The 27,558-nt window shown below is 38.6% G+C and overlaps 1 protein-coding gene across 1 annotated transcript in view; it reads right to left on the bottom strand.

Annotated features, from left to right (window-relative positions):
- The window catches only part of LOC124371223, a 44,435-nt gene that overhangs the window by 6,062 nt on the left and 10,815 nt on the right, over positions 1-27,558 (bottom strand). The window contains exon 2 of the mRNA XM_046829555.1: positions 17,781-18,021. Within this exon, the coding sequence (XP_046685511.1) occupies positions 17,781-18,021 (241 nt within the window). The remainder of the gene's footprint in view (positions 1-17,780; positions 18,022-27,558) is intronic.

The raw sequence follows: 27,558 nt of genomic DNA on the forward strand, positions 1-27,558 counted from the left end.
AACATTTATCCATTGTGTTTAATCACCAGTGTATCCACAAAGTTTTGTTATTTATTTAAAAATATGTTTAAAAAATTCCATTTTTATTTGGTATCCAATGATTTTCAATCAGTACTTTATAGTAATTTTCGGTATTTATTTACAATACCGTGACCATGGAAAATGGACTTTTTTTCATGGGTAGCATATGTTTTCATTTATAGCCTAGTATTATTATCGCAGGTGCATATAAACTGGGATGAAAGAATATTATTGTATTATATTGATGCCTTTCGGGCATTATTGCGTTAAGGAGCAGGGGCATCACGTGATCTGGGATTCGACTTTTGCAAGCTCGTGTAAATTTTTTTTCTAAAAGAGCAAGCAGTGCGCAGCACTGCGCAGCTGGCAGGCATCGTTGACAGGATTAACGTACTAGTCACTATCATTTAAGTAACTTATCACTTACCTTAATGTTCAGGTGGGTACAGTTTTGCAGCCGCAACCCAGAAATGGTGGATCCGCTCATTGAGGTTTGGGTATTTCGCCTTAAAAAGGTATTCACCCAAATACCCCACAAAATGAGTTTTTTTTCCTGCCGTAACGCGGAATTTTATCTTTTACACTTCTCCACGTCCGCTCGATGGTATTTGTGTGGGCGTGAGTGCGTGGGTTCACAAACTCCTTTGAGTGGTTGACTGTCTCATGCACAAACCCCTCGTCCTCTAAGCAGTCGTACGCACGCCAACAATCACTAATAATTGTACTTCCCGGTACAATTTTTTCTTTTATTATCTTTAAGAGAGTTTCCTTGTCCCTTTTCTCTACCGGCACTAAAAATGTTTCATGTGTGGTACGGTCTATACCACCAAACACCCACTGCCCTTCAATAAGTCTTCCTCTATTATATTTCCGTTTACCAAATTTGGCCTCGTCAATTTCCACAATGTGGCCAACTCCACCTAAAGTTACATCATTATTGGCCAAATGGTCAACAAATACTTCGCGACAAAACGAATACCAGTCAACAGCTGTTTTAGAACTAATATTAAAGTTCTTTTCCAGGTAATCTTGTCGCGGCGGCACTGGAAACAATATTGACGCAACAACATAAAAAATGTCCGTCAATGGTAAATGGGCGTTTTCAAAGAAAGTCCCCTTTTTCGCATAGGCAGTAAACCGGCACTTAATTTTCTTTCGTTTCAGTGCAGGCGTGTAGTACTTTCCACACCGAAAAAAGAAGTCCCCAAATTCGTTAACAACGAGTTCGTTGCCACACTTCCTATTACCACAACGCCTAGTCCGGTTGTAAGCCCCGTGGTTTACATAAAATTGCAAAACTCCATAATCGTCTTTACGAATTGCTTCCACGTAAGATAACGAACATCCAACACAAAGGTGTGCCATTACCACTACTGAACTAGTTCACAATGGCGTCCCTTCTTCATTAGTGAGAGCCGCGGAGTAATACCAATCTGTCAAATAAGGAGGTTAAGAATAGACACGGAGGAACAAAATAGTTTCAAAATGCCTTCTTTATTTGAGACTGTCAAATATGGATAGTGTTGCCAGAGGTACTGTCAAAAACAGAGTTTTCAGAGAATTTCAAAAAATCGTAACTCCTTTGATTTTCGTTGCCGACGAATTTGTTTTCACTATAGTTTTCAGGAAAAAAATTTGAACATACCTTTCCATGGTCACGATATTGTAAATTGGTATCTAATTTTCTTTTTACCCTTTGAGGACCAACGCAAACATTTATATTTTATAAAAAGTTCACTTACATATATAGCATATGGTGCCAAAACTACACAATGTGATTTTTACTAGTTTTACAGACATTTAGGAAAAAATTCATAACTTGACTCATATAAGAGATATTGTTGTGAAATATGTGTCAAAATGTTTAGAAATATGTATGACACTTTAAAAAAAAATACAATTATTGGATATGCATGTTGTATAAGTATTACTCTTACGTGTTCAAATCTCATATATAACAAAAAAATGTTAAAATCATTTAAAATTTTTTTGCAGAAAAAACTATCAACATTTTACCTGTGGAAAACGTATTATTTTTATTTCCATATGTTATTTAGAACATGGATAAAAAATCATAATCCTAGATTTATAAATAAAAGAAATATATGATAATATATTTACCAATAACAGCTCAAAATATAGCGAATTCTAAAACATGTAAGGAACACATTAGTACATGGAACTGAAAACTACTTACATTGCATTCTAAGTCACTGCAGATCAGTACATGACATGATGGTCTTAGTCCTAATAATAAAAAAAATAGTTGGAATATTTACACTATTTATACAATATTCACTCGGAACTTATTTACAGATGTTTTCCAAAGCACACAGAATGGCAGCCCCCTAGACACGAACTGCATACCAATCTGGATTTTTTTTCATAATTTTGCATAATCTTGGTCCTTTTTTGTGCAGACCAATCAAGTCTTTACTTTGTTGTCAGGTAATCTTTCAAGGCCTCTCAGTCCCCTATTATCCCCACCACCAGGAGCAACTTGTTTTGCAGCAAACCATTCATCACTTATACTGTCAATAATGCTCACTATAAATTGAAGAGCCCTGGGAAAAAATGTACTTGTCTACTTTTTAAAATTTGACAGCACATCAATTTGAAGTTTGAAAACGCTATAAATTGCCGTGTAATTGGTAGAAATTTATATCAGTTTTCATATTGAGTTCGGTAAACTTATAGATCACAAAAATATAGTAAATAGCATCCTTTAAGTAACAATTATTGCTTAGTAACGTCGGATTTTTCAACACAAGTACCAATTTTACAAGGGAAACATTTTCTTTGTCCATCAATCTAGGTTAACTTAAAACAAACCATATTGGTTATAAGTGAAACCACTAGAGACAAATGACACTTTATTTTATGCTTTATTGTGTATCAAATCTATGCAGTAAATTTGACAGTTAAATTGTTTAAAAACAAATAATATTAGCTGAGTTTGTCCATCATTTATTTTTGGTGGACCTTGTTTTCTTGCAAGTTTCTCCATGTGGTACATTACTGTAGTATTCTTTAGCTTTTCTTTCCATACAAAATTGTTTTAAGTGGTTCACATCCACATATTTTGCCTCAGATATTGGTAACAAACCTGAAACAAAAGAACCCTTTTATAAACTAATATTAAATTACATTGACTTAAAGAGGGTTTCTGCTATGACAAATTGAGTATTGATTTAATTATTGTAATTTTGTTGCCAAGTCTAATTAGTTTACGTTGTAATATTAGTGATCAGTACTCCTGATTTCGGTAGACTATTCCTTGTGGAACTACTGGAGAAGAAATCCATGCACCATTGTATGAGTCACGATGCATAACATTTGATGGGTTTTTTACTGCAACTGTAAATTCTTTAATTGGTCTAATGGGAAATGGGCATTTTTTAAAGAATAAAATGTCTTAAGAATCCAAACAAGTTTCTAACGAGACTTTGGTCCACTTCAACTGTTTTAAAAGGTACAGGATGTTGACGTGACGACTGCACAACTGATATCCAATCTTCAGGAATTTCAGCTCTAGATTTTGTATTTATAATAGCCATATTTCTGTCCGTCTCCAATTAGACATAATTGCCACATCTAACCCTTTACCAGTGTCAAACGAGGTGTCACACTGAAAAAACCGTTCAAGGATTTGTGGCCTCGTGTCTGCCACGACCTATCGAGACATACCGACAAATCAGTCTTAGTTTCTTCACAATTCTCAGCCACAACCTCTTTGGTAGCCTTCACAATGCTCTCATTAGCACATTTTTTTACTGCTTTGAGCAACAACTTAGTGTAAGGTTCAAACTTTTGAGGTGGAGAAGGCAGGTTCATCAGCGAACAAAATATGTTGGCAGCGGCTAGGCCACGACCAATCGTGCGCATAGCGTACACAAACAATGTTTATATGATACTTTTCATTCTCTTTGTTGAATGTTGAGTTTCAGAAAGTTATTAATTCTTAACATAGACTACACTTTAGTTCCAAATTCACAGCTAGGCTATGCCTGAACAACTTACCGCTGTCAACAACACATAGTTCTACGCAGTCATCGCAATCACAAAACTTAAACCTAAAAAACTTTTTACTAAACTACTTTTTAAAGTAGGCCTACATTAAAAATGACTTTACCATAACCTGAGGATTGGTAAGTATCGTATTCAGTGAAAGATGAAGCAAGTTTCTTAGATGATAGACTAGTTCTAGGCTTAGGTTGTGATGAAGCATTTGTGGACTGATCATCTGGCTTTGGCCTAGGCCTACGATCTTTAGAATGGAATTGGTTCTCTTTGTAATTTGGTTTAGTTTTGTAGGAAGTTTTAGCCTTAGGCATTATGACTACACCACTTTAAATCACTAAACAAAATACTACGTACCCTAAAACGACACTAAAACTCAAAAATGTTCACTTTGTAAACAATAATGTTACAAGGTAACCACGGATTTGTAAAACACTATTCAGCTGCTAATATTTCATCAACACAGCAGACAGTAGAAGACAGCCTATTAGAAAACAGTATTGCCAACATAATACTCAGCACTATTGCCCTGATGTTATGTACGCATATTGTGTATAAAAACCACGTGTCCCCACTGGGAAAATCGGGTGCGGGGAGGAGTTTATAATTTTTTCTCTACATATTTGCGAATGTTAATGGTATTATGTTATATATTTACCTAAAAAGGAGGCTTAGGGCTATAAAATAACATAAATTTTTCCTTTCCGGCTCCTCTTAACTGGATATTCTAAAATTCATAAAGACAACCTCTGTGTCTCGCAACAGTTTTGTTGGTAATGAATTGGAGGTAGTGAAACTTGTCAAAATTGTAACAACCGTACTAGGGTCTTTAGACAAGATCCAATCAATCAATTAATGGAATATGTAACCGAGGTAAGAAAATCGTTCAAAAACGTATGTGTCATTGCTCACAACGGCCAGGGATTCGATTTCCAGTTTTTGCTAAAGTACGTTCTTCAACAATCTAAATTCACTCCTGTACTGATCATGCAAGCTACAAAAATAATTTCAATGGAACTACACAATGTACTATTTATAGACTCCTTGACCTCCACACGGCCCTCTCGGCACTCCCTAAAGCTGTCGACTTTACCCTAGAGAAGAAGAGTTACTTCCCTCATCTTTTCAATACATTGGCAAACCAAAATTATATAGGGATCCCATCTAAAGAGTACTACAGCCCTGAAACCATGTTTGAAAAGTCCTACAAAGACTTTGAAAATTAGCACAACGAACAAGTCGCTAACAATGTAGTATTCCACTTTAAAAAAGAGAGATCAAGTACTGTATCTCAGATGTAGACATACTGACGCAAGCGTGCATTAAATTTAGAAACATTTTCTTGAAAAAGTACAATGTTGACCACTTCATGGAAGCAGTCACCATTTCCAGCGCATGCAATCTGGCTTTCAGACGGAACTTAAATCGAACACAATCGGCTTGATTCCTAAAAAGGAGTACCGCATGACCGATTTTCAATCGGCTGTTGCCTTACGGTGGCTGAGCTGGGAGGAGGAACAGCGCGGTGTAAGAATTCAGCATGGGGGTTGGACAAAGAAATTTTAGGGGCTAAAAGTGTATGGGTTCGACGGAGAGCGAGTATGCGAGTTTCAGGGCTGCTACTTTCATGGATGTCCTAAATGAATCCCATTCAAAAGAGAGGAACCCCTTGCAGATGACCCTTTCGACACTCTGCATTTAAGGTTCGAGAGAACTAAATCCAAAATGTCCCAACTTAAATCCGAAGCCTAGGAAGTAATTGAAATGTGGGAGTGTGAATTTGCAAAATTAAAGAAAGATAAAACATTGGTCTATCTTAATTCTCTACTGATTCTAAACACGCTCCCACTCAATCCAAGAGACACGTTCTTTGGGGAATGATGGGAAATACGAAAACTTACTAAAAACGCGAAGGGGAGGAGACAATCCAGTATGTTTACGTGTGCTCTCTATACCCGTACGTCTGCAAGAGGGTTATGTACTCTTTAGGCCACCCTACTATCTACGTAGAGGGGCCCATAGCTAGTTTCTATAGTTACCTCAACCCTAGCTTCCCTGAGAACCTTCTGTACATTTGTTGCCATCGAAGTACAAAGTGCTTTTCTGTGAGAGTTGTACGCCTTGAATGTAATTTACTCATGTTCATGTGCATGCTGAAAGTATTCAGAGACCTATCGCCTTTGCCCATGGCAGAAAGCATATAAACCATTCTACGTTTTACATCAAAAGGTGGCCGCAACTTCTGTCAGTATTTGGTAACCGTGACGACGTTTGAAATGATGTAGAAAAATCACATTTTGAACACATGAATATCAACGTATTTGCATACCCTAATGTAGTACAGTTGCTGAGTTTCATAGAACATTTAGATAAACATTCAGGACATGGAAACAAAGTAACACAGTTTGTAAGCTGGGTTTTATCAACCAGCTTATATGAGATGGTATTGTTATCAATTGGTATATATTAGGGTGGAGTGAAAAAAATCAATAATGTTTTTTCGTAAACGGGTACCTTTCAATCACTGTGTATGAGGCCCAATAACAATTCTGTAAAATGTTTAATTTTTATCATGCCATCTCAGTCTGCGCATTTGGTATAACATTTTAAAATTAATAATTGCTTTCAATGCCATAAAATTATTTTCTCGTTTCTTTCGTAATCATTTTTATATTGTGCAACTCTTCGCTAGCTCATATGGAACTACCCAGGACTCACCACAAGGAGGTGGTTGCACTTCGAATCCCACCCGTGCCCTCCCTTCCACCCAACCATGAGGACACGTCTTTACATTCACAACATCAGTCTTCAACAGTTAAATTGTTTCTTTGTGTTAAAGATTGGCCTGATATTCCTATCAAACATTCTTGTCTTTATTAGGCTTTCTCTTTTCTTGTTATCATAGACCAATTTAGAAGTAGCAGTGACCTCTTTTACGGCTCTTTCAACCGCTTGAGTATGTGATGGAAGCTCAAAAAGAGTGCATTCGGAAATCATATTTACATTCTCGGTTTCCAGTAACCTTTGTAAATCCTGATTCATCAGATGGCGTGTAAGAGGTGGTTCTGTAACTTCTAGATCACTCCAAACAATAATGTCGATATATTCAGATGCTACAACAATTATTTTTGGAATCTCAAATCTCCTTATTTGCTTATTGGCTAGTTGTATAGATCGAGTGTTGATTATACGTCTTAAAGCTAGTTTCTTTATATACTCTCTGTCATCAGTCAACATTGATAAGAGCATGTTTTCAGGGTGAGCAAAGTACCCATTGTCTTGAATGCATTTGAATACAATAGTTTTATTTTCTTCAGAGAGATAATAGCAATTGTCTACGGTATGCCACGGTGCCGGTAAGTTTATAGCTCCATTGATAACTTTTGGATTGCACTTGATCCGGAACCAGCTGGGAGCATACACTTTTACGATGAAAGTTGCGAGCTCAATTTAAGTTTGACTAGGATTAGTCGTAGCAACACACAACCTTAAGATCCTGTTTGCTGTAGTTAACCATCTCGCGTGGGAAAGCTTTCCTGGACTTTTGTTTTCTAGTTCTTGGGATATTTCCCCACTAGAAACTGCCTGGTATATATCGTAAAGATATTGTTGGTCGGTACTTAAATTTTTTGCATCTCCACGATCGACTTTATCAGCTACAAACTCGATGGGTTCAAACTGAACTGATTTCAAAGAATGGCAAGTTGGTAGGCTTTGCCTAACAGGTCCAACAAATCCTTTCGGTCCACTAGTTGGACCATCTAGCTTTTCCATTAAATGCCGTAAAGGAAGTTCATTTGAATGCAATTGGCAAATAACCCACTGCAGTGGTCTACCAAGTTTTTCTTCAAGGATTCGAATTACACCGTTGTATTTTCCTGTGTTTGTATTGCATCCATCACAACCAATGCAAACTATTTCGGACATTGTTGGATTGTTCTCAGGAAAGTACTCGAAGATAGAGTTCGCAATGTCTATGGCTTTCCCTGATGAAGGCACTGTAAATCCAATGAACTGCGATCGAGGCTCCTCTGTAAGAGAAATGTGATCCTCTTTAACAGTTGTTCTGTGCATTTTGCCATCTTCTGTTTGGTGTATATGAAGAGTCTCATCGATTCTTCCGTCAAAATACAGGGCTTGTATGTTAAAGGAATCAATGCTTAGCTCTTTCTTGACAACATCATGACGTGCTTTGATTCTCTCGCGTCTCACTTTACTCCTATCAATAACGACCTCTTTTGTAACATTGTCCAAAGAATTAGTAGACTGAACGTCGTGTAAAAGAGCAGATGCCAGTGCTGCTGCTGCTCGATCAGGTACGCCATACCTATCACATACACGAGAAAACGATGGTAATTTCAGCCTTGTTTGGTTATTTACAGTTGTAGATGAGGAAGGGCCGGGAACTGGTTCTTCTAGAAGAACATCCAACTCTCCTGAAACGGAAACTACATCTTGAAGGAGGGTACTCATACTCAAGTCTAAGGAGTTCTCATTCTCGCCAGTTAAGCTATTGTCATTTCCGTCACAACGTTTTTTACGCAATCTTTATTCTTCTGCCGTTTTTCTGGCAATTCTTTTTTTATTTGCCAATGTCACTTTGGTATCAACACATCCAATTGCCATTTTTCGTACACTTCTTTGATCTGTCAAAAATTCACGTTCAAGAATCGGGACCTTTTTATCAGGATTGCATGTACACAGTTAAAAATCTTTACATTTGCACGCACTCACGTCAAACAAACTATCACTGCGATTCTTGAAGGCTGCTATTTTTTTTTTTCAACACTGTCTTTGCCTTTGTTGCGTCTGTAAGATTTGTTGAGGGTCTGAAGTAAATCTACTTCTTTTCTTAGTAAGTCAGTCATAGTTTTAGCAGTTACACACGGAATAAAAGCCTTTTCCCACATAAAAACTAATTTGTCTACAACGATCTTCGATACTTCTAAAAAAGAAGGGGTTTTCCCATTTTGCTTTGCCTTTTAGTTTCCCAAACATAAGTGTAAAATTTTAAAACATCTAGACGGCTAGGAAGGACAGACTCACCCATATCCTGCCCACTACCTATAATAGGATGCGGTATAGTCTTCTCACGAGTTCTTGGTGAAGCCATAGCAGAGTTATAAGGTATCACAGATAACACACAACACTGTCACACCACCAACAAATTAAACTGATTTGAATTACGGACTCAACAAACATAACGCACCACTTGCCAGTATCGATGCCGAAGCACGACTAAAGTGGAAAAGGAGAGGGGGGATTGAAACCGTACATCGCCGCTCGCACACCCACAGCAAACCATCAGGGAAGCCGCACCCCCATGGTGGCGAACGGGAAGCCGGATCAAAACTAAACTAGGTAAAATAAAGAACACCGTGGTCAGTATACTCAGGTTCATTTACGATGACATAACATAGGCCTATCCAGCGAGAGAAAAACAAAATTTTTCAACAAATTTCACACCAAAATGAACCTCCTGTCAATATAAATATATAGGCTATAAAATAAAAATAAAAAAAATAATAAAAAAAAGGTGCCTGCAGTAGTATATACCTCAAACAATCCTTGTCAGGTGCACCTGCATACAAAAAATTAGAAAAGCCATAATTTGAAACAAGAAATGCCAATTCCACCCGGTATCCTTCGGCTAAGGGCGGGCTCCTAATGAAATCCAAGAAATAACTAAATAATATCTAAAACTAACTTAAAATTAAATAACAAAATATAAACTATATAAATGGCAACAATAACAATAACAAATAAATAAAGAATATGAGCAGGGTATCACAGATGTTGACTAGAAGATATTGTCCATCATGGTGGCCGTCCTTCAGCAGAGCGCAAAAGCGAAGGTTCTCTGGGACCACGCATGATGGAGAGATGACAGGAGAAAATCAACTCATCTCTTGGACCCTGAAACCAGGTTTTAGCCTAGTACCCTTTTAAAGTTAATAATAATTAATAAATAGTTGCCAAACAATATAGATTTTAATAAAAGTAAAGTTGCCAAAAGTTATCTATCAAGAATTTTAAGTTAAGTTAAATTACCAAAATTTCAAAATATCACAGACCAATCAATTACTGATAAAAATTAAAATAAACCTTAATATAGAAGCTGGTAACATTAGAAAACAATAAATAAACAAGATATTCCATTTAAAAGACTAAAACAATAAGTTATAAAGAAATTTATTTGAGGTATACGCAGTAGCCTACCATACGTAACAATTTGGTTAAAACATTTTTAAAACAGACATTTATTGACAGAATTGGCTCAAAATTGGTGAAAAGCAGGGGAAGGGCATCCTGCACTTAAAATAAAATTCCCAACTCAAAACAACAACCCCAAAGAAAGTTAGTATGAAAATCCCCTCTGTCACAGAACAAAAATTTAAGCGTTTTACTCTTGGTAAAAAAAAATTTAATTATTAGAAAAAAAACTGATGGCAATAAGTAGCAGCCTATTAACAGGAAACTAAATTTAAAATTTGATGGCAGAAGGCCTTAAATTAACCAAGTAGGCTATAAGGGGGAGTTATGGGCTAAAAGACCCGAAGAACGTTACATCTCTCAGAAAGGCTTAAAAAATTTAGTAAAATGAACCTTCAGCAGTCTCTCTGGGTTTGTTTACAAAAACTACATAACACGTGACACATTACAAACAATATTGGCTGCAGAATAAAAATGAACTGTAACATATAGCCTAGGACTGGTCCTCACTGAGAGACAGAAAATTAATTTAAGCCGAAAAGAAAGGGTGAAAACTAATAAAAGCGTAAGAGAATTAATTTGAAAGCCAATTTAAAAATTTAGTTAACAGCCAGAAGTACTAAAATTTAATAAAAAGCAAAACTACAATTTGGAAAACCATGTGCTCTTAACCTTCACAGTTTGAAAAATAAAAATAATCACTAAAATTTAAAAGAAAGCAAAACTTACTCATCAGTGAGGGGCCGTAAACTTAGCCGCACATGTCAGAAGGAAAACAGCTCAGTAAAACTAACAAAACAACTTAAATAAACAAAATTTTCAATCTGGAGCTACTCCTAACTTGTACACCACGGTTCGGACTCTTGACGCCACCCTCCCGGAAAGGCCAAACGCCTTCAAATGGTCAGTGGCCTCTGCAGCCAATAAACCACACACACATACACTATATAAAACACACATGAGCCGGGGAGATATAGGTATTGAACCGGCTCAGACTCCCCCCCCAAAAGGAGGAACTCCCCTCTGTTAATTTCTTCAAAATGAAGAACCAAACGAAATGCCTCTCCCCCCAATGGTTGAAGAATTATAAACCGGAAACCTTGAAGTCTGCAGAAGGGAAAACCAAGAAAATCCAGTTGGAGGCAAGAAATCCCTCCAAGAGTTGCGTGGGTACAAAAGAAGAAAACAGGAACCTTGATCAGGAAGAAGGAGCAGAGGTAGATCAGGCCTCTGGACCTAAAACCCTCCCGCACCGACTAAAGAGAAATCACGGATGACTCCGACAAGGCTTCAGATGGGATATGTGCGCCTTTCTGAAAATCTTCCCGGACTGAGGATCTCCCAGTCGGGCAGTCACCGGAGTCAGAAACTTCAAGATGCGGTGGGGACCAGTCCACCTGTACCAAAGTTTAGCCGCTCTTATCCACAGCCGAACTGACTGGGTGAGCCTTGCAGTAAACTAGATCCCCCACCTGGAAGGGATTGGCAATACGACCTCGGTTGTACTTCCTCCTTACTAACTCCCTAGCCCGAATGAGATTCCGCCTGGCTGCCTCCCAAGTGGCTTTCACATTGGGAGTACCAGGAGGTGGCAGAAGATCGCTAATTTTCCAAAGGTTCGCCAAAGGGTTGTTTGGCGGAAAGCCAAATAATAACTCGAAAGGTACCGCCTTGTGACTTTCATGCTGGGCCGTATTAAAGGCAAATTGGATCCAAGGTAGTTGTTGATCCCAGGTGGTCTGATTTTCCGCATGAAAGGCAATGAGAGCAGATCGAAGATTGCGATTAAACCGTTCGGCGTGAGAAGGCTGAGGATAGAAAGGGGAAGTAGTTACATGGCGGATTCCGTGCCCAAAGCACATTCTTTTAAAGATATTGGAGACAAACTGTGAACTGTGAACCATTATCGGAAACTAAGGTGGCGGGGATTCCAAAGTGTTGAAAAAAAAGGTTACGAAGTGCTTGCACCGTGAGCTGCGCGGTAGCACTCCGCAATGGGAACAACCAAACAAACTTGGAGAAGGCATCCACACAAACAAGTAGGAACTTATTTCCGGACTTGCTACGCGGGAGAGGCCCAACATAGTCAATGAAAACCTTCTCCAAAGGTTTTTCCGCCACCTCAGATGACAAAAGACCCAACTTGGTATTTTGAGCGGGTTTGCTTAGCGAGCACAGTTCACAAGAACGTACTCGAGCTGCAATATCCCGGTCCATACCTTTCCAGATGAACTGATCCCTAATCTTCGCGATGGTCTTATGAATTCCTAGATGTCCGCCCACAGGAGAAGAATGAAAATACTGAAAGACCATCGGTACAAGAAAGCTTGGCAGCACTAACTTAGGTTTTCTCCGCTGCTTGTCACGGCATCATAGAGCACCTCGGTTCAGAAAATAAGGAGGGTGGGCACCTCCGTTTTTAAGCTCATTGATGATAGCAGTCAGCTCGGGATCCTTAAGTTGGTGTGGAACAATGTCCGAAAATGCCAGAGGAAAGTCTAGGAGCACGCCACAACATGGCGGCTCTGATAAATTCTGGTGGTCGTTGGGTAAGTGATACATGCGTGACAGAGTGTCCGCTATGATATTTTGGGTGCCTCGCACGTGCTGCACTGTGAACTTAAGGGCAGAAATTTGGACTACCCAGCGACCAATCTTCCCGAGCTGACGGGGGTGGGCAAGGAGCCAAGAAAGTGCCTGGTTGTCGGTTTCCAACAAAAATTCTTTATGTTCTAGGTAACGCCTGAACTTGTTAATTCCAAACACGACAGCCAAACATTCCAGCTCATAAACAGAACAACTCTTCTTCTCACAAGGGGTTAACGTGCGTGAAGCATAAGCTATGGGCTGCCGGATACCATCTACTTCTTGCGATAAAACAGCAGCAACGGCTAAGGAGGAAGCATCAGTTTGCAAGACGAACTTACGACTGAAATCAGGCATAGCCAAGACTGGAGGCTGCATCACTGCTTCTTTCAGCTGCTCAAAAGCAGTCTGTTGCGCTTCACCCCACTCAAACTTGGCACCCTTTTTCCTAAGAGAGTTCAGAGGGGCCGCCACCTCAGCAACATTGGGGATGAAACGACGATAAAAATTTATCATTCCCACAAAACGGGCAATCCCCTTGGCATCCTTAGGAGGAGGAAACTCCCTGATTGCCTGGGTTCTCTCTGGATCAATACCAACACCTCGAGAAGAGACAAGATGACCCAGAAACGATATTTCAGGCTGAGCAAAACTCACCTTTTCAGGATTGACGGTAAGGCCAGACTCTCGCAGCCTAGTTAGAACTTCCTCTAGATGAGCCAAGTGCTCCTCATAACTCTCACTGTACACAAGCAGGTCATCCAGATAGTTGAACACGAACTTAAATTTGACATCATGAAAGATAGAATCCAGGAGTCTGGTGAGTGTTTGGGCCCCCACAGCCAAGCCCATTGGCACTCGGGTGAACTGGTACAAATTCCAAGGCACACAAAAGGCAGTGAGAGGTCGAGACTCGTGTTTTAGAGGAATCTGATGGTATGCCTGATTAAGATCAAAAATGGAGAAATACTTGGCCTTACCAAACCAGTCGAAAGCAGAATGCAAATCGGGGAGAGGCACGGAGTCAATTTCTATCTGAGCATTGAGCTTTCGATAATCCAGGACCAATCTGAACTTCCCATTAGGTTTCGGCACTAGAAACGCTGGACTGGAAAAATTTGAGCAAGACGGCTCGATTACCCCACTCTTAAGTAAATCATCAATCATATTTCTCAGAATTTCCATCTTGGGCGGAGCAAGCTTATATGGATGGGAACGTACAGGACGGGTGTCTGTAAGACGAATCTCGTATTCCAAGAGATTGGTCGTGCCCAGTTTGTCAGTTAGGACTTCAGGAAAACTGGAACAAATCTGCCTTATGTCCTCAGCCTCTTTCGGCGTAAGATGTCCTAGTTGGTCAGGAGGAGTCAAGCTTTTATCTTCCATCTCTAAGGCAGCAGTCCCACGAGACTCGACATCTGAAAAGGGAACGAGCACCCGCCTGGCGAAAGCAAAGAAAACATGACTGGAGGCCAAATCCAAAATCATGCCAGTTTATCCGATAAAATCTGCTCCCAAGATGAAAGGAAAAGTCAGGTCCTTAGCCACCAAAAAGCTCCAATCCCAAGATAAATAATTAATTTTGATGTGAATCTGGGCACTACAGATAATAGGTAAAGGTGTGCGTGAAGCAGTCCAGCAGATAAGTGAACTAGGCTCAACCTGCCGTATTAGCCCAGAGAATTTTAGATCTTCAAAAAACGACAAAGAAATCAGGCTGCGTGCTGACCCAGAATCAACCAGGGCCTTCTGCACTACATTCCCCACAAGCACATCCCCCACAAGCACATCCAGTTGTGGGCAGGTTGAGCGGGCAGCCCTTACTCCCTGCGCAGCCAGAGCAGCAACCTCCCCTCTCGGCCAACGATGATAACTGTCCCCAAGTCTATTTCTTTCTGTTTTCTTTCTGTTCTGTATTAAACCAGCTACCTTTTTACCATCAAAATTAGGTACATATTTGCCCTCAAAATTACCTTTACGGCACGAGTCGGGCTTACTCGTCCGCAAGCTTACTAGTTTTTTTTTATTAAGTGGACAAAACGGTCTAATATGTCCCACTTGCTTGCAGCCATAACAGGTAGGAGGCTGCCTACGGGAAGGAGCAGCCGCTGGCTCAGACTGCACCGGAGCATGGACCGGCCCCGGAGGCAAGTGAGGAAGATGCCTCAACATGGCCTCCCTTTGATCATCCGCATCCTGAACCCCTCTAGAGATGATGGAGAGGCGGTCCAAATCCGCAAAAGATGCGGGACGGCTACAAAAAATCAAACGGGAGCGTTCTTCAGGTTTAATGCCCTCCAAAATAAGGCTCACCAACTCCGTTTCGCTCAAGCTCAAGCGCAACACCCGGGCTACATCCCGTATCTCCCCGACAAAATGGCTTGTTTTAATTTGTTACTGGCCGAAAAAGCCCAACTTTTAATATCAGAGTCCAAACTAGGAGCTGACATAAGTAAAACTATTCTGTCACGCCAATGTAAAAGCTGAGATGCCAATCTAGCCTTTGCTGACCCGGACATGGGAAGTGACTCAAAATTAATATCGTCTTCTAATTCTTCCATTCGGGTTTTACAAAACTCAAATTCTGTATTAATTTGGAACTCTGCATTCCAGCTGCGGTCCAACGCTATACAAGCCCGTAATTGAGCTCTTAATGCCCTCACATCTCCCTCGGGCTTCTGTCCTCTCGCCAGGACCTCAAAAACCAACTCGGGCTTGCGTAGATGTTCAGGCACCAGGGAAAACGCCATACCAAACAATTAAGACAAAATAAATACAACAATAAAACAACAAAGCGTACGCAACAATTACTTAGTAACCTAAGTGGACTCAACTCACAAAGGGCATACACTGACGAGGTCCAAAGTGAAGAACTTAATACCTGCTACCTAATAGAAGGATACCCTGCAAATATACACTAACCTACACCAACAAACAAAACAACAACTGAGAGACAGCTGAGAGAGCAGCTAACCACGCTCTGCTACCATTGAAACCGTACATCGCCGCTCGCACACCCACAGCAAACCATCAGGGAAGCGCGCCCCCATGGTGGCGAACGGGAAGCCGGATCAAAACTAAACTAGGTAAAATAAAGAACACCATGGTCAGTATACTCAGGTTCATTTACTATGACATAACATAGGCCTATCCAGCGAGAGAAAAACAAAAATTTTCAACAAATTTCACACCAAAATGAACCTTCCTGTCAATATAAATATATAGGCTATAAAATAAAAATTAAAAAAAAATAATAAAAAAAAAGGTGCCTGCAGTAGTATATACCTCAAACAATCCTTGTCAGGTGCACCTGCATACAAAAAATTAGAAAAGCCATAATTTGAAACAAGAAATGCCAATTCCACCCGGTATCCTTCGGCTAAGGGCGGGCTCCTAATGAAATCCAAGAAATAACTAATAATATCTAAAACTAACTTAAAATTAAATAACAAAATATAAACTATATAAATGGCAACAATAACAATAACAAATAAATAAAGAATATGAGCAGGGTATCACAGATGTTGACTAGAAGATATTGTCCATCATGGTGGCCGTCCTTCAGCAGAGCGCAAAAGCGAAGGTTCTCTGGGACCACGCATGATGGAGAGATGACAGGAGAAAATCAACTCATCTCTTGGACCTCATCAGTGAGGGGCCGTAAACTTAGCCGCACATGTCAGAAGGAAAACAGCTCAGTAAAACTAACAAAACAACTTAAATAAACAAAATTTTCAATCTGGAGCTACTCCTAACTTGTACACCACGGTTCGGACTCTTGACGCCACCCTCCCGGAAAGGCCAAACGCCTTCAAATGGTCAGTGGCCTCTGCAGCCAATAAACCACACACACATACACTATATAAAACACACATGAGCCGGGGAGATATAGGTATTGAACCGGCTCAACACCTTAGTACTCGTAGTTCACAACAGTGTGATATGCCTCTAAGCATACGTCCATGTGAAGCAGCACTGAACATTTTCAAACTGTTTCCGTGTTACACGATCCCATTCCACCTCTGATTCATCACTACCGATACTGAATTCTTCATTACAATAATTAGAATCGTTCATAAAACGATCTATTTCACTGTCACGTAACCTTTTACCAGCCATGTTTACGGGCACTACAATAACAGGTATCATATGGAGTAAATTCATCTGTTATTCTTTGCTTACGTCAGTTTAGCCTACTAATGAAAAAAATATTGTTCTAAACAAACAAGTAACCATAGAAACGAAACAGTTTGATTAGTGCAGCTATCTGTCGAGTTTAAAGTGAACTATTACTGCCGCGGAAGCGCTCCGTCCAAGTATGGCAGGGCCCGCGGCGGAAGCGGCGGATTGGCTTCGTCGAAGTAGGTGAATGGGTTAAGACCACTTTTGACAACTAAATTTAGGCTATGTACAAAACAACCCAAGTGTTTCCAGCCAAGGATGTCTTTTACAGCCTTTGTAACATTACTGGCATTGTCAGACACAACGAGTATGATTTTTTCACTGATGTTCCAAACATTTGAAACGTCCCTCAGTGCATCTGACAAATTTACAGATGTGTGACTCAGTGGAAATTGCTCGCACTGTAGCACCACTGAGTTCAACTGAAAATTGTCATCAATAAAATGGGCAGTGACTCCCATAAAACTCTTGTGTTCCTTGATGTCCAACAGTCAGTTGTTAAACAAACACTGTCAGCTTTTTTAATTTCTCTTGTGTGATTAACAAATATTCCTCGAACTTAGCAGGTATAATTGTATTTGCTATCGTTTTCCGACTTGGTAACACATAATGAGGGATTCATGGAATTACTATACTGCACAGATCCCTCATCTTCAACTATTGAAAATGGTTGAAAATCTGCCGTAAATAATTTTAAGAAAGCTTGATTAATTTTGGCTTTCTGGCTAATTGTCATCTTTTTCGGAACAAAATCAGACAAAGACTGCTGTCGAAGCGACTCCTCCTGGCTAAATGGTTGGTTGGACCTGCAGCATCCGATGTTCCCAATGCAGTGGACGTGGATGGTGGATCTTCATGGGAATGAGAAGACTTCTCATTTGAATGGCTAGAGGCCTGCAGCTTGAGTTGCGTACCGGGACCGGAAAACACAGTAGTAACTATCCTCATCTTCGCCGGTGTAGTCCTGCCCTGTTGACCATCAGCATCATCGGATTCGATCTGAAAATATTATAGACCATGTAGGATACTAACGGAACCAGATGTGCCTTATTATACTTAAGTGTTATTCTGGCGTAGTTAACTCTATAATAAAACTAGTGCTTTATTTAATCACCACTCGTAATGTAGGAGTTATGGAAATGTATTAATAATTATTATAATTATGAATTAACAAATTTAACATATGTGTAGTGCGTATTTAAATATATACTTACTATTAAAAATGTACTAAATAAAATAATACAAAATTTCATTATTTATGGATACTATTAAAATTGGCCTACTTTCTTATACATGTGTTTTTCAATACTTGTTCAATGCATTTAGTTTAAACGCATGAAATAAATTGAAAACTACAAAAATAGCAGTACTATTATTAATACTAAATATTGTGATTTAAAATATATTCACCAAACTAGAAGAAAATTAAAAAAGAGAGTTAAGGAACGTAGAGCGTTTAAAATAGTTAGCAACAAGAAGGAAGTGGCCATGGTAAAATATGCATTTTTAAACTGGACATTGGGTGATGTGAGTAAAGCCTAGCAATTGCTTTTGCTAGGTATTTCTTAAGCAAAAGGTTCATTTCATGTGAATAAAAGTATAGTAAAAGCTTGTACTATAAGCAATTGCTAGTCTCTCTAGCAATTGGTAAACTGGTTAGCAATTGCTACTCGTTTCAGCAAATGCATGTGAATAAAACTCACCTTTTGCTAATGTTCTAGCATTTACTACAAAATTATCAAGCATGCCCCCTCACATGCTAGAAAGTTCTTAAAGTGACCAGACGTGTTAAAAATGGCTCAGTTGTTTTATTTTCGTAAACAGAAAAATTACCGTGAGCGTTTTGAGTGTGATGTAGACAGGTACAAGGAGTTGTATTGCTTTACAGAAAATAATGTTGAGTGGCTGGCAGAACATTTCTTGGGTGAGTACTCAGAAACTAGAGAAAAAACTTTGTCATCTAAACAGAATATGATGGTTTTTCTTCGATTTTTGGGAGATCCGGGTTTTCAAAATTGTATTGCAGGGGACCTAGGTATCAGTAGATCAACAGTGACAAAAACAATACCCTTTCTTCTAAAAAAAGTAGTGTATAAATCTAAGGAGTGGGTAATATTTCCTACTGGCAGGAAAATCGAAGAGGCAAAAGTAGAATGGGCCAGGCTTTTCAACTTTCCAACTGCGTTTGCCGCTATTGGCTGTAAACATATTCCTATTTTGAAACCAACTTTGTTTGGAGATGATTATGTTAACAGGAAGGGTGTAACCACTATAAATGTTCAAGCAACGTGCAATGCACAAGGAATATTTACCAGTATCGATACACAGTGGCCTGGTTCTGTCCACGACAGCAGAATTTTAAGAACTTCGTCAATTTTTGATGTCATGAACAGAGCACAGGAAAATGCAATTACATTAGGTGATATTGGTTATGGAATAAGTCCATCGTTAATGACCCCCTATGAAAATCCAACGTCACAACAAGAAAAAGCTTACAACAAATTACATGCTAAAGAAAGAGTAACAATTGAGAGATGCTTTGGCCAGTAAAAAAAAGGTTTTCCATCCTTCAAAATCCTATTCGTGTAGCATTGGATAAAGTTCCTTCAATAGTTTTAGCATGTGCAACTCTGCACAACATAGCAAAATATTTAAAAGGACTTACTTTGGGATGACTCTGAATTGGAAGAAGATGACGATAATGGTGCTGGTGCATTTGAAGAAGTGCCTGAAAATGAAGCCGTCAGAAGGAGATTGTAAATAAGTTGTAAATAAAAAGATTTAGTAAGTGTAACAGTTCACATCTAACAAATCCTTTCCTTTAAAACAAAATCACAGTTATGTTCACAACTTTATATTAAACAAAACCACAATTAATAGATGAACTTATATAATATTCTCTGAATGTAATTGTAAAGAACATAAAAAAAAACTTTTGTAAAGAACATAAAAAAACGGTTATATCACTACACTGTCTGCCACTAAAATTAGTATCTGTAACATATTGATTGCCTCTAAATTTCCTTTTCCAAGATGATTTAGCTCGTGGCATTGTAATGTATCACTTAGAAACACTCAACAATCAAAACTAAACACTTGAATTGAAATTAAACATCAAAACACAAGCAGAATGTAAACAAAACAGCAGGGAAAGTACAATCCAGTCAATTAGAAGAATACAGTACAGTCACGACAACTACAGCTGACTGCTTTATTAGTAAAACAGTACTATATAACATACATAAGAGGCATGCAAGCAGTTCTCTGTCATGGAGCGTGCAAACTTGGTGTGCATACAATCTTTATCATTTATTTTTCAATAATAAATAATATTTTACTATGCATGTATTATATATATTTTTACTCAGGAAAACTCAGAGAAAAATATAAAAAAATAAAAAAAATTGAAAAAAAATTACATTTTCAGTGACATCTCCCCTTAACAATGTGAAATTTAATGTGGGCTGTAAACTTAGTATATTAACTACAAAATACACAAAAATAAGGAATAAAACTTACACTATTCAAAAATTAAAGTAGCCTTAAACTAATTGTATTAACTACAAAACAAACATTTTCAATTTGACATGTCAAAAAAATTAAAACCAACACACTATCAAAACCTGGTAATGAAAAAGTTCATCTTCACAACGCTGGTTATAATCACTTTTCCATTTAAGTTAATCATGGCGCAGGTTTTTGTAAAACAGCATGTTGTCTTCGCCCCGTACGATGGGTGTTGGATCACTGCAGAGCCCCATCAAATCATTGTATTTACCTTTCGTTAGTTTAGGTTCATTTTTCTTTTAGAGTCTTTTTGGCTTTGAACTGGGATCGATGTTACTTCTGGGCACTGTCAAACTACTGTACAAACTGTCTACATGGCTTGTTTTGAAAAAAAGTTTACAAGGTTCTTTATTCAATACCATGTATTCGACCATATGTATTCGGTCAGTTCACAATATTTCCTCCCTCGCCGTCTTTTTGTACGGTAAGGATCCTTAGTTGTTTGGCTAAGGCCATGAAATCCAAGAAATCAGAATTTTCCATACTGTGTACGTCATATGGATGTTTCCTGCGTGCCAGGCGTATAATAGATTTTAGTTCGGAAGGTACAGTGACATTGCCAGCAGTACTTAGTGCTGAACTTATTGCACTATGGCCGGAATCGCCCTCATTTTGGCCATGGTACGGCTCAAAGAATTTTACCTATATAAATCTGATACTTTTAGAAGTACATACAACATTAAGTAGCATTGTAGCAATGGCAGAGTTTTTGTTCTGACCACCGCATCCGTCAGAGAACAAAAATACCTCTTTGGCATTCTTGTTATCAAGAATACCTTGATAACAAGAGGGAGGCGGAATCCTAGGGGAGGCGGAATCCCTATCTCTGTAATGCTAAAATAAGGAACATTTTCTCAAAAACTACTAAGCCTATTGTTTTGAAATTTTTGTCAGTTATTCATATGCCTTTTATACATAGCCTGAGTTTTTTTTAAGCAGTTATATAAAAAAATAAGTATGTTATAATTTTTTTCCCATTACACCTAAAATATTCAGATTTTTTTTTTAGATTTAATTTTTTTACCAACTTAGTTAACTTAAGGGGATTCTGCATCTAGATGGGTGTTTTTTTATATTTACTAACATTTTATTATTTTGATGTATTTTTTCAATTCCCTACATGTAAAAACTAATATGTAAATACCTTTGGTGTCATATTTTAATTTTACTTGGATACAATAAAATAAATACTCGTTTTTATTTTGTAAAAACGTTAATTTTTAAAATTGATATTCCATAGCTGAATGACAATCAATTGTTATCCTGTTTATTTTATTTTGATGCTATTGACAGCTACTACATTCCTATGTATTTTCATTGTCATACCCCAATAGATTAAAATTCCATGGGCTTTTAAAAATTAAAAAAAATATTTTCTCATTTTATTTTATTTGTATAATTAAAAAAAATAGGTTAGGTAAGCTGTAGAGTTATGAAAATACATAGGAATTTTAGACATGATATGAATAATACCTGGAAAAAATTTCAGCTCTCTATGTATTATGGTTCTCAAGCAATATCAATTTTTATTCAAAGAAACCTAACTTTCGGAAAATCGCGATAAACTAAAATAGTTTCATTTCTTCAATGTAATCTACAAGTTTATATTAATACAACAATTTTATATAACATAATATTACATTAATTTGTTATTTTACATAGGCCTATTAGAATAGTATCCATAAATATTTTTTGTTGGTCCAAAATCTAAGTTTTGAAGTCTTAAAAAAAAAAAAAAAAATTAGACCTACCGTATCAAGTAGTGGTTCCAGCATTCAGATCTTTACAGCCAATGTAGCCTACTAGGTTTTAGACCTAGAATTCTCCTGCACCATACACCAGCCCTTCTGTTGCTCTTAGTCTTTCTTCTTCTGCTATCTGTGCCACTTTCAGTCTCCTCCTATATTCTCCAATCTGTAACTCTTTGCGCCTTTTTGATAGTCGTAGCCTGCTTTTATCAAAGCGCTTAGCTATCCTATAACTGTGCCTCCCAGGACTAATACCTGCAGCTGTGGCGTGACGACCACACGTAATTTAATTTTAAAAGTTCTCGGGTTCTAATGCGGACACGGTGATGGAATCTAGCCCAGGTTGCTGTAATAAAAATTCTCTCCTCGGTTGGCCAAATAAAACAATTTAGTTTATTGCGAAAACAATTTGAATTTTATTGCATAATTTAGAATCAGTTGAACAATTACAAATTTAGAACGGGAGAGAGAGCGAGAGAGCGATTTCACGCGAGCTTGACGCGTTCAAAACCCTGGCACGACTGCGACTCAGAACAACGAACTCCAGGGAGCAGCGTTGTTCCAGACGCTACCTCAGCAAATTCCTGCCTGTTTACCACCCAGTAACTGCGCAGCTGCTCTGGGTATGGAAAATTACCAGGCTTACTGCTGACAGACTTGGACTTACAATTCATGTGCTGAATTAAAATATATATCTTCTCCACCTGCACTGCTTAACCTAATAAGTCTGGCTGCATATATTCATTACTCGTTACTACAATTAAATGTTATGCTGAATAAAAATAAAATATATTACTGATGATTTAATATTTTAAATTGGCTGATTAAGACCGCATACGATGTTACCGGTCTGGTCTTAGAACTATATGCTGGGGTCGTCACACTCCCCCCACCTTAAAACCATACTTGTCCCCAAGTATGAGGAACCATCAGCCAGCAGCCAGAAGAAAAGTCTCTAATCTGCAGGGGAGGATCTCTGTCCTATCCTTTAGCAAGAAAATCTTAGTATATGTTCATTGATTACCATGCCAGCTGTCACTCAGTAGCCTCAACTAAATGAAATTTAAATAAACAATTGAGTTCCCTAAAAAGGCAGAAATTTCTTTTAATAAAAAAAAGTATGCAAACGCGATACGTAATTCTTTAATTCGATCCGATCGCTCGCTCTCTTCTCAATGATTGAACACAAAAGATTTCAGGCTTACAACACATATATCATGGTATACTACGATACTAATTCAAGACCAGTCATTAACATCAGATAACCATTATCTCTAATGACCCAAATACGACTACCTAACCAGTAACACATTTAAAGCAATACGTAGTACAAGGGAACTAACCAGTGCTTCTAACTTAATCTAAAATACTTAAACATTTCAAGTTGAACTACAACACAACTACATTCTATTAATCTGGTTGAGCACTCCAGGATAACTATGGTTTGATGGGTTTAATTTTAATGATTAAAAATATTAGTTGATAACATACCACATTTTGTAGAGCCTAATTAAATTTAAAATAATTATAAAGTGGTAGTCTTCTTTGTGAATTTTGAACGCTACTCCCCCATTCCTGGTTAGGCCTCGTGGGTTTTCACTCGGGGCCGGTTTCCTCAGTCACCCCTACTATGGATTATAATGGAGTTATCCTGAGTTAGTTCACTTGTACATCGACTATAACACAAAACCATTATAATATATACAGCCAACAAGTAGCATGTCATGAATGACATCAAACTTAACTAACAAAATAAATCGTTAAGAAACATCCTCAAGAACAGTACAAAAATTGTTAACATCTTAATTGTTCTTATTAAACTACTAAGGCATCGACCAAACCATTACAGTACTACATTCCATAAGGGCCCTGACAAAAAGACTTAAAACTAGTGGCTCGACCCAGTTTAGTGGGTGGCCGTTACACTGTAAATGCGAGGGGGGTCTCTGGAAAAGCGGTTCAAAAACCTTTCATCTTTTAAAAAGTTTGCGTTGACGTTCTTCTGAACATCCAACAACTGGAGGACACATTCCTCACACTTCTCGACCTTCTTCAGTTTCATGACAGAAACAACAACAAAAAAAAAACTAAAACTAAAAGTTCCGCCCCCCACGCTTGGTTTTTAAGGGCATTGTGGACCTGGGGGCTCCCCAAGGTTTTCACCTCGCTTACCCCTGGAAACAGGGTAGCTCACCGAGACCTTCCTCCTACATTTCATTACATTCTACTGATGCCTTAGAGCTTAAAATTAACATAAGCCAAAAATGTTCATATAAAACTCACAATTCACTTAAAAGAAAACTAACAAACGAATTACAACTTTACTACTTCGGCCAGACTGGAGACGTTACACCGCTTAGTTGGTTGCGCAAGCCAACTAGGCAGTTGCGACAAGTTAGTCTAACAATTAATTATTGTTGAACGCATGGGTATCAAGCCAACAATGGGTTACACAGTCCAGAACTTTGGGGTAAAGGTAGGATCAGGGTTAAGGGTATGTTTGGATGGCCGGCAGGTCCTTCCTGTGCCCCATGTGGTTGTCTCACGTGTTTATTTTACTTACGTTTTGTCAATCGCTTAAAATATTAGCCAATTATCGAATAATTTGGAAAATTATATCTCCAAGTCTGCCTGATCAAAACATAAGATCAGTTACACATTCCACAACACTACAATTTAACAAATTAAAATGTTACATCTAAAAACATGGTTACATCAACAATCACCAATCTAACATAACTACGAGTATATTCCTTAATACATCTTCCAGTGTCTCCTTTAACAACTGTCCCGTGTGTACACATCTCTCAACACAACTTGACTAGTCAACCACAATTAACACAAATCGATCATTCCTTACTCAAGTTCTTTGAAAGATTATTCTGTCACAGCATTAACACGAATGTCTGGAGCAATCGGTATGGAGTTTGCCAAGCAAAACTTCCTCACCATACCACAGTGAGTTGAGGGACTCACACTTATTCAGAGTGTCATTACTCACAGTTACAAAGCTTGTATCACGTCCCGCAGTCGCTCGAGATTAACAACTTCGACTGCCTCCACGTTCTGTTCAACATCGTTTATCTCTCCAGGGTTCACACCCTCTTGGTCTCCTTCAGGACTGTCTAGTGACGTCAGGCCTCTCACTTTTGCGAAGACCTCGGTCAGAGTGGCGGAGCGACGCTGTCGGCGACGGTTCCGGCGACTCGACCACCATGCCATCACAGGCATAACAAATCTGTAACACATGTACACAAGCATCAGGATTGACACTAACCCAAAACTACCAGCAGCTGCCACTTTTGCAGCATAAAACCTTCGACCAAACAGAATGTGGGACTTCAGATGGCGGACTACGTCCTCCGGACGGTACTCCTTAACACCTAATGTGCCCAGCCGTTCGTTCAGTCCCTGCAGGACTTTCACAGCCGTCTCCTGCTCAGAGCTAAACAGCTCCTTCTCCTCGCTTGTGTAAATTTCTTCCACATTTGGAAACACAATTTCACTTATCTGTTCTGAGAACACAGAGCTGCCGTGAATACGGGCAGGCACCTTGAATTCTTCAGAGACAACATCACACATATCAATTCCTCTAAATTCACCGACCCCCTTCACTACCGCGGAAGTTATATTCAGGGTCCCGTCACTAGTTAGACAGTTCAAAGTCAATCTGTGCTCCTCTGAGGCACTGTATATCCATCGGCTTGGAGTTTTGACAAGTACCGGGGACCTTAATCCCGATATTAATTTTCTACCACAGAGCCTCACTTGCTCGTAATGAAACATCTCAACCGCACAATTTGGTCTCTTGCTTACGCTTAACAGGACATTCGATAACGGGCAAACAATCAGTTGTTCCCCTCGACACTCTCGGTCGAATTCCAATTGATTGTACATCGAGTACATCAACCGATCCTTACTGATCAATAATTTTTGGGTACCAACTTCCCACTGGGTCCATACTTTGAGAGAGGCATCATACACCGGATAGATAATAATATCATATAATTGGAACATCTTATTATCGTTTGAAAGAGGCAACCTCATCACTACCCTTAAGGTGTGAATCGTTGTATAACTATGAACAACTACAGCAGAATAAAATTGATGAATATTTTCTAATTTAACAGGTGAATACAATTTAGTCGTTGGAGGTATAACCTTTTCAATTTCCTTCAAAATTCTTAGATACTCATGAGGTGTTAGCAAGTTACTGTCAACCTTCCCAGCTGCTAAGCTCTCAATTGCTTGATGGAATTTAGTTATCTTTTGTCTTGCACTACTTACTGTTTCTTTAGTATCCGAAAGCGCAGAACTTAACTTCAAATATTCAAAAAGAGTTTTTAACTGATAATGAGCAGCATTTGCTTGTGTGAAAATTTTAACCATTTGTTCATGCATATTAGAATGATATTCTTTCAATATAGAAATTACGTTATTTATTGTTTTTGCATGTGATACTATTTCCGCCTGCATATTTGCTAGAACAGTCACCTGCTCCTTAGCTTGATGCACTATTTTCTCGTTGGTGTTGTACAAATAATCCATTTTTCCATCAATAATTTCTAAATCGCTATTTTCAAGTGTACCAAACAGAAACTTTAACACATGACCTCCTGCATCTACTAAACCTCGTTTTCCACGTCTTTGTGGTAACAGTTTTATTAGATCATCAATTTCATTTAGGTATTCACTAACTGACTGCTGTAATAGCACAAATTCGTAACGAAATCCGGCTTCCAATTGAATTAATGGAGAGTGTGAACTCATATTTTCATTAAGTAGATCTTCGAAAAATGTATTAAAATGATTCTTTACCTCAGTTACCAAGATACTTAGATTTCGGGATTCCTCTTCAATCTGCGTCAAGTTGTACTGCAACGTGACTCTCCAATGGCTGTCCGTCAGCAGCACATCTCTGCCTCCTTCAAATATGACCCCTTGCTGGAAGCAGCTTACTACTCCCAGGATTAGAAAAATCAATCCTAAAACAGAACTTCAAATTTATATCGAGTTTTACCTTTACAACACGAAATACCAGTCCCATAAGCATGTCAAGCACTTCCCACTTGTCAAAGCACCACCGATATAATTCCCAACTATGGCACATAGTCTTCGAGGCGTGCTGGCCTCCTTTTTACACGTGGCAACCTATTTCCCGTACGAGGTGTGCCAACACTTGGTACAGGGATACCATCATCTGCTGATGGTGTTCCCTCAC

The sequence above is a fragment of the Homalodisca vitripennis genome, unplaced genomic scaffold (assembly GCF_021130785.1).
Source record: "Homalodisca vitripennis isolate AUS2020 unplaced genomic scaffold, UT_GWSS_2.1 ScUCBcl_1118;HRSCAF=4343, whole genome shotgun sequence".
Taxonomy (NCBI): Eukaryota; Metazoa; Arthropoda; class Insecta; order Hemiptera; family Cicadellidae; genus Homalodisca; species Homalodisca vitripennis.